The following is an 8,557-nucleotide window of genomic DNA, read 5'->3' on the forward strand; positions in this document are numbered from 1 at the left end:
TAGTAAACCCTAACAACATTTCTTTCAATATGAGCTTTTATGAGTTACAGGCTCTTCTTTTTCATTTATAAACTGTTTTCGTAGTGATTGGAACTTGGTCATCCACTGCGATATCAGGAGTTGTTGTTACTGAGTCCCATCTTCCAAAGTTAAAAACTGGTTTTATTGGGTGGGCATGGCAGGGAGGGGGGCGTCCCTTGACATTGGTCGCCCTTGACATCAAACTATTGCCCAAACTGCAAACTTAGGTGGCTGGAAAGATGATAGAAAGGGGTGTGCCTGATCAAACGAGTAGGCTGCCTAGCTCAGCAGTCTGTTATCAGCAACACCCAGCCAGACGTTTCTCACAAGCAGAGGAAGTTGGAGCCGGTTCTCCTTCATCCCCAGGATCAGATACACTGCCTCTGTACATGGGCATTCCGTGTTAACCTACCCTGTAATACTCCCAGGTAGTTTGTGTTCGATTAATGTGTGTGTGTGTTAAGTGCCATCAATTTGCTTCTGATTCATAGTGACCCTATGAATCAATGTCCTCCAAAACATCCTATTTTTAACAGCCTTGCTCAGGTCTTTGATTGATGCAGTTCATTAACTTCACAACTGCAAATCATTTTTTAATAAATACAATTTATCAATGTAATAAATGATCTCAGATCCCGCTTCATACGTGCCAGTTATGAGTTTTAACTCATCAATGTTATTTGAGTGTCGCTAAACCTTCCAAGCTAGAAAAGATACTGAAGTGTAAGGATGTGTCACTGGCCACCAAGATCAGGTTAATTCATGCCATCATATTCCCTATTACTTTGTATGGGTCAGGTGTGAAAACTGGACAATGAAGAAAGCTGATAGGAAGAAAGTAGATTCCTTTGGAGGAGAGTGTTACGGATACCGTGGACTGCCAAAAAAAATAAAAATCAGTGGGTTCTAGATCAAATCAAGCCTGAACTGACCCTAGAAGCTAAAATGACTCAACTGAAGCTGTTGTACTTTGGTCACATTATGAGAAGACAAGAGTCACTGGAAAAGACAATTGTGCTAAGAAAGGTGGAGGCAGCAGGAAAAGAGGAAGACTCAGCAAGGGATGGATGGACTCTATCAAGGAAGCCACAGCCCTCAGTTTGCAAGACCTGAGCAAGGCTGTCAAAGAGAGGACATTTCGGAGGACTTTCATTCATAGGGTCGCCTTGAGTCGGAAGCGACTTGACTGCGCTGAACACACCCATAACACGCACAAACCTTCCAGGCAGCAAATGGTTAATTCCTTTCCTTGGGGGGGGAAAGAGGGCGGGACTGGCAACGTCATAGGCCGCGGCTCCCTCTGTCGCGCTGTGCGTGGCGTCATATTCCCGCGCCCCCTCCCAGCGACTGACAGGTTTGTGTCGTCGTTTCAAAACAGCCAAGATGTCGGCGCTGAGGGCGAGCGGCGTGAAGACGGCGGCGGCGGCTCTCCTGAAGCCCCGCCTGGGCGCCGAGCAGGCCTTGCCGGCCGCTGAATATCACAAGAAGGTGAGGAAGGCGATGGAGGGCCTGGGCTGGACGGAGAGCAGAGAGGGGCGGGGGCGGCCTGGGGGAGCTCCGCCGCCGCCGCAGTGGTGGGGCTGAATCACCCCGGCCTGGTGGCCATGGGGCGCCCCGTGCTACAGCCGGTAGGGTTGCCAGCTCTGGGCTGAGAAAGTCCTGGGGATTTGGTGGTGGAGCCTGGGGAGGGCAGGGTTTCAAGAAGAAGAAGAGTTGGTTTTTATAGGCCGACTTTCTCTACCACTTAAGGAAGAAACAAACCGGCTTGCAATCCCCTTCCCTTCCCCTCCCCCCAACAGACCCCCCCTGTGAAGTAGGTGGGGCTGAGAGAGTGTGACTAGCCCAAGGTCACCCAGCTGGCTTCATGTGGAGGAAACCCACTTGGTTCTCCAGATCATAGCCCACCGCTCCAAACTGTTTCTCTTAACCACTACGTCACGCTGGCTCTCGCTGGCTGGTTTAGGGAGGGGAGAAACCTCAGCGGGGTACAATTCCGTAAAGTCCACTCCTCCAAAGCAGCCATTTTCTCCAGGGGAGCTGATCTCTAGAAATCAATTGTCATTCCAGGACGCTGGTTCCCAACCGGGGGTCCACGGACCCCCAGGGGTCCGCAAGGACTAAATTAAGGTCCGCGAAACAAAGTTATAAACCCATAATAAATTAATCTTTTCAATTAAAAGTTCTCTATTATAAAAAAAACCATATTCAAATATTATTCTAAGTTTAATGTTTAACTAACAGTTAGGATTGAAGTTTATTTTCAAATTCTCGGAATTTTTATTTTGAACCTTGGGGTCCCTGCTCCGAACAAAAAAGTCCTAGTGGTCCCTGGTTAAAAAAAGGTTGGGAACCACTGTTCCAGGAGATCTCCACCTGGAGGTTGGCAAGCCTAGGTGGCAAGCCTGTGTGTGTGGAGGATGGGAGGAAAATAGATTGCTAAAGTTGGGGCAGGGACAGTGATGCCCTATGTGAAGGGCACTGAGGACAGGCTATTTGAGGAAGAGCATCTGGCTGGCCAGCCAGCTGGATTGGATTGTGGCCAAGAAAACAAAGTGCCTCTGTTAAATGCGGTGTTTCTCATGGCTTTGTCTTTAGTGGCTAAACGTTTTGCCTACTTAATCCACCCCCACCCCCCATGCATGCACTCTGTCTTAAAGGATCAGAAGGTGTGCCACTGCAAGCCTTCCACCATGTGGGGTGGGAAGGAGATGGGCCAGGGGCTACTGGCTGCCCTTGAACCCAGAGTGGAGGAGTGAGCATGCCTTTTAAGTATGTGAGTCTTTAGAGCTATGGAAATTCTCAGGCAAGGAGATCTTTGTGCCCATTTTGTGGTACAACAATAAAGTTTGTCCATGTTCTGGGAAACCTGAACTCTGTTTTACTTTTCTGTGCAAATGTAGTCTTTGATCTGGCACACGAACATGGCCTCTAGTGGCTCTCCTAAGCTCATTCTATGGCCTCTGGGTTTAGTGTTGCTGATGTGTGGTATTGATGATGGTACTAAATTTCTTTTTGTACCGGCTGTCATCTTGCAGGGCCGTGGTTGAAGATCTGTCTTAAGAAGGGAGGGGCTTGATTGCATGCCCACAGTGTCACCTACTATTCTTAGGGCTTCTTGTGGGCGAGAGATGAGCACAAGCTTTCTGAGGAACAGCAAACTACGTAGCCTTAGACTAGAGACATGCGCCACAGGGTAGCAGTCATACAACCTAGTTTTTTCTTGCTGTATCATTTCAGCACACTAAAGTGATGACTTCACCTCTTCACAGTCTGTGCCTGCCATATGTGCTTGAGAAGCTCACAGGCAGAGCATGTTAGCTGTGGCTCTTCCCTCATGTATGGTGCCAGGCTCTGAGGCGTGGAGGGTTTTTTGCATTAGGCCCTGTAGTTTTATTGCCACTAATGACACAACAAGTTCCTAGATCAGACCTGATTGTTGTCTGAGTGATCAGGTAAGGTTTTGGGAAGAAGATGAGCATAATTTTCTGGGTGTTCAGGGATTGGTCAAAGTCTTTTGTGTAGCTGAGAGATGAAGACCTGTCAAACACTTGCCTTTGAACTTTGTTTTTCAGGTTGTAGATCACTATGAGAACCCTAGAAATGTTGGTTCTCTGGACAAGACTGCCAAGAATGTTGGGACTGGCCTTGTGGGAGCTCCAGCTTGTGGAGATGTCATGAAACTGCAAGTACGTTATTGTGACCTTGAGGCACTGTGCATGAAATTGCCTTCTGCTGAGTCAGACCATTGATCGGTGTTGTCTGCTTTGATTGGCAGCAGCTCTTCAGGATCTCAGCTAAAGGTCTTTCACATTGCCTTTACCTGGACTTTCTAGAGATTGAACCTGGGACCTTCTGCCAACAAAGTAGATACTCTGCCCCTGAGCCAAAGCCCCTCCCCCCCAGTCTGATGCAATGAAATTTTTCCCATCTTCCATTCTTTATTATTTGTAGATGAATTTTTTTTAAAAAAAAAAAATATAGTGTGTGGAAACTAACTTCACTGAAATTTTCTCAGGTTGAAGTGGATGAAGAAGGAAAAATAGTTGATGCCCGGTTTAAGACATTCGGCTGTGGGTCAGCAATCGCTTCGAGTTCCTTGGCTACCGAATGGGTGAAAGGGAAGACGGTAAGGCTGGTCTGTATTCTGGACCTTGGTCCTAAGAAGGTGACAGTGTTGAAGCCTGATAGCCATTCCTCATCATGCACAGTGCAGTTGGAGCAGGATTGCATGTATCTGGTGAAAGACGGAGAAATGAAAAACAACTTGTGACACTTGTACATTTCAGGTTGATGAAGCCTTGAAGATCAGAAACACAGACATTGCTAAAGAGCTCTGCCTTCCTCCGGTCAAGCTTCACTGCTCCAGTAAGTAAATTTGGATTACTGCACCTGCTCAGTTAGCTCATTGGGTCCCTCCTCTCCTAAGTGTGAAGCTGGAGAATTGGAGCTGAGTCAAGAAAGGCAAGAGACCAAAATAGAAAAATGTTTTTGACCCACTGATGGCAGCGCTGCAGAGCTCTTACACCAGGAAAATGGATTGCCATTAGAGTAGGGTCCTCTTCCACTGTGCATGAATGAAGAACAGAGACCACAGCTTTCAACTGCTGCTAGTTTTACACCTCTGGTCTTCTCCGGAGAAGTGCATTTCTGTTCTCTCATTCACACAAAGTGCCTGATGGGCTCCAAAAGAGGTGTTTGCCTTTACAAATGATTCGAATGCTGAAGTGCTATATTTCTGTCCTTTTATATCCTAACCAGCACCTCAAATATATGAAATGAGTGGGCTTCTTAAATTAAATTAATTAACCCTTCAGCAGGAGAGATCTGTTGGGCAAGCTGCAAACTATGAAATGAAGAGAGTTGATAAGTGTGACCTGCTAGAAGCCTGGCTGTTCTGGCCTTCACGCTCTCTTGTTTTTATTAACCAAACAAAATATTTCTGTGTGTGATTTTTCTGTTTTTAAATCTGTTTTAACTGTGGTTTTTTCCCCCTTTTCCCTCTCAGTGCTGGCCGAAGATGCCATCAAGGCTGCCTTAGCAGATTACAAACTGAAACAAAACCCAGAGAGCAGCCAGGCAGAGAAGGATACCGCCAGCGGGTAGCAGGAGCCCTTCGTGGCAAAGCTGACTCCTCTCTCCTTCCCGTTTGCATTTACTGGGCAGTCACATTAGGAAACCAATCCACCTGCCTCTAGTGAATTGCAGGGGGAGGGGGGAGCGCACCCCTCATACGCACAATGTACTAGAACCATCGGGGCAGGCCAAGGGTAGTGGCCAATCACCTTTGCACTTTCTTGGCTCTAGCTGCCCTCTGTTCTTATTTCCATGTACCTCTGCAAAGAAAACCTTCTTGTGATTTCAACATTAGACTCTCTGATCCTTAGCAAAGAATCATCTCAGGCGCTAGTGAGAACATCGAATAAGTAGGGAGGGAGGAGGGCTTTTGTTGCCTACATACTTGAGGGGGGAAGGGCTTTCCCTGTTGAAAGAAAAGGTTGCCTGTCAGGGAGGGTTGATTACCTGCAGGCAGCAATGGGCCGCTCCCACCCACCTGCCGACAATGAGATATTGTGGTGTGAAAGAGGGGAGGTAATAAAGTAGATGACTGTGGGGCTGCAGGGCAAAAAGACTGTTAGAGGGGGACCCCTGGCTCAATTCATTCTTGCATTACCCTGTTCTCCTTGACTAACATAAAGGAGGGAGCTTACACAAAGCCCTGGGCCAAAAGGGGAAAGTGTGGGCAACCTATTGTCGAAGGCTTTCACGGTCAGAGTTCATTGGTTCTTGTAGGTTATCCGGGCTGTGTGACCGTGGTCTTGGTATTTTCTTTCCAGCAGCTGTGGCAGGCATCTTCAGAGGAGTAACACTGAAGACTACCCAATGAAGACACAGAGACACTGTCCTTCAGTGTTACTCCTCTGAAGATGCCTGCCACAGCTGCTGGCGAAACGTCAGGAAAGAAAATACCAAGACCACGGTCACACAGCTTGGATAACCTACAAGAACCAATGTGGGCAACCTCTTCCACCATCCTTGTTAAGTTTTTGTTGTATAGGAGTGGGTTTTGCATTGGTCAGGCTATTTATGCACAAAATACAGATTTATTTTATGTACAACATATGCTATATAATTGTACACAGAAATAATACATAGCTGTTCTCTAAGCCAGCGTGTCATTTTTTTCCCTTTGTATCATGAGGGAAGAGTTTATTGGTTCTTGTAAGTTATCCGGGCTGTGTAACCGTGGACTTGGTATTTTATTGTTTATTGTTCAGCCATGGTCTAGAACAGTGGTTCCCAGACTTTTCGGGCCACCACCCCCTTGGTTCCACAAATTCAACCCCAGCGCCCCCTACCCTATCCAACAACACAACTGAAGGGGCCCACCTCTAGCACTTCCCTTCTGCCCACTTGCCTCTTAGTGCCCCCCCTAAGTAATCCCACCCCCCAGGGGGTGGTACTGCCCACTTTGGGAACCACTGGTCTAGAAACTAGACTTTTCTGTAAACAAAGCCATGTTTTGGGGAAACATCTCCTGCAGAGTTTCTCCGCCAGTGGATGTGCTTTAAGTTTTAGAATTCCTCTAAAGAGGAGCTTGGAGAATTGCAACGAGGCCATTCCAGCTAAAGGTTTCTGTGGACCGAGCACAGGAGACTCGCCCAAGGCCAAGCCTGAAGGTGCCTCACAGTTATTGTTTCGACTTACAGTAGCTGGGGGAGGAAAGCCGAAGGAGCAGCCTAAGTTCCCTCCTGAAGGTGGATTTTACCCTGTAGGCACCCATCAGGGAGCCAGCATGGTGCGGTGGTTGGACTCTAATCTGAAGAACCGGGTTTGATTCCCCACACCTGCACATAAACAGCAGACTCTAATCTGGAGAACCGGGTTTGATTCCCCACTCCTCCACATGAACAGCAGACTCTAATCTGATAAACTGGGTTCGATTTCCCTACTCCTACGCATAAAGCCAGCTAGGTGACCTTGAGCTAGTCACAGTTCTCTCCCAACTCTCTCAGCCTCACCTATCTCACAAGGTGTCTTGTGGGGAGAGGAAGGGAAGTCCATTGTAAACCGCTTTGAGACTCCTTAAAGGGAAAGAATCGGCATACAAAAACCAACTCCTCTTCTTTATCACTCAGACTTGTGACTAAGGCCCCAATCCAAGCACATGGCGCCTGATTTAGACTGGACGGCTGCCCATGCAAAGCTGATAGCTGCTTTGACCAGGTAGCAGCCCAGTGCAAGCAAGAAGTGCAAAGTCCTGCTGGAGAGTGCTTTTACATTAGTCAGCACGGTGTTTAAACCGGGCGAAACAGGCGTGCTCTTTGCAGTGGGGCGTGCAAAATTGGCTGACCTCAGGCTATTTTAAATCCCTTGAAAAAGCACTGAGCCCCACTAGAGGGCAGCACATTACACAGGCTACACAACATATTAACTGATGCAATTTCTTGAACAAAAAGGTTCTTTACCATGTCCATGGCCAATGTGTGTGTCTGGTGGTGGTGGGGGGGTGATATTCATTGCACTGTCCCCATTTTGCCCCTGCTGCAGCTGGGTTCTGGTTCTCAGAAGAGCTCACCTGGGCTTCTCCTACCCTGGTTCCCTGGATGAGCGGGGCCTTGCCAAGTCCCAGTGGGAATGCCCCAGGAAGCTGTGCATTTCAGGAATAGTGACAGATCAACACTCCATTTCCCAACTGCCTCATGACGAGGGTAGGATCAGCGGCTATTCTTGGGCAGAACTGTCAGCACGGAGCAAAGCTGTCTGGAACAATCTCCTGCTGTGGCCAACTAATAACTCTTCTTTATAAACAAATTACTAGTCCTTATGACATTCAGAGCAAACAATTGTCTTGGCAAGAACTTTTCCAGGGCATGTTTGTTGCACAGGCAGATGTTTGGGATACAAAAGTTTAAGAAAAGTAGTGGGATGGGGGGGAATAATGTGTTTGCACACAATAGGCATGGGGCTGTGACTCAGTGGAAGTCTCTCTGCTTGGCATGCAGAGGGTCCCAGGTTCAGTCCCCAGTGGCATCTCCAGTTAAAGGGACTAGGCATGTAGGTGATGTGAAAGACCCCAGCCTGAGACCCTGGAGAGCCTCGGAGGGGGGCTGTGGCTCAGTGGTAGAGCCTCTGCTTGGCATGCAGAAGGTCCCAGGTTCAATCCCCGGCACCTCCAGTTAAAGAGTCTGGCAGTAAGTGATGTGAAAGACCCTTCTCTGCCTGAGATCCTGGAGAGCTGCTGCCGGTCTGAGTAGACAATACTGACTTAGATGGACTAAGGGTCTGATTCAGTATAAGGCAGCTTCATGTGTTCAGTACTGCCTCCCAGATTTGCTCAGGTGCTGTCCAGGTTCAAGGCAGGCTCTTGTGTGTAAGAGGCTCGCCTCTTCTAAAACGGCATTTGCCGGCTGGGGTTTTTGTAAGCGGCTGTATTAATTTTTTTTAATTCTTCCCAAATAATTTTGGATAGACCAGATGGTTAAAAATCATGTCCCAAATGCTCCCCCCCCCCACAAGCCAGCGATGGCTGTATTGG

At 47.9% G+C, this 8,557-nt stretch overlaps 1 protein-coding gene across 1 annotated transcript; it reads left to right on the forward strand.

Annotated features, from left to right (window-relative positions):
• Positions 1-1,378: 1,378 nt before the first annotated feature.
• Positions 1,379-5,150, forward strand: ISCU (iron-sulfur cluster assembly enzyme). Its single transcript, XM_056859622.1, has 5 exons — positions 1,379-1,509; positions 3,594-3,707; positions 4,037-4,147; positions 4,308-4,386; positions 5,027-5,150. The coding sequence occupies exons 1-5, from the start codon at positions 1,405-1,407 to the stop codon at positions 5,122-5,124; spliced, it is 507 nt and encodes a 168-aa protein (XP_056715600.1). The 5' UTR covers positions 1,379-1,404; the 3' UTR covers positions 5,125-5,150.
• The last annotated feature ends 3,407 nt before the right edge of the window (positions 5,151-8,557 follow it).

This window comes from Euleptes europaea, chromosome 13 (genome assembly GCF_029931775.1).
Source record: "Euleptes europaea isolate rEulEur1 chromosome 13, rEulEur1.hap1, whole genome shotgun sequence".
NCBI classification, from domain to species: Eukaryota; Metazoa; Chordata; class Lepidosauria; order Squamata; family Sphaerodactylidae; genus Euleptes; species Euleptes europaea.

Excerpts from the sequence above, each read along its gene's own strand:
- ISCU (XM_056859622.1), top strand. The coding sequence starts at position 1,405 with ATGTCGGCGCTGAGGGCGAGCGGCGTGAAGACGGCGGCGGCGGCTCTC. Across the intron at positions 4,148-4,307 it reads AATGGGTGAAAGGGAAGACG|GTTGATGAAGCCTTGAAGAT; the intron begins GTAAGGCTGGTC and ends TGTACATTTCAG. Across the intron at positions 4,387-5,026 it reads GGTCAAGCTTCACTGCTCCA|TGCTGGCCGAAGATGCCATC; the intron begins GTAAGTAAATTT and ends TTTCCCTCTCAG.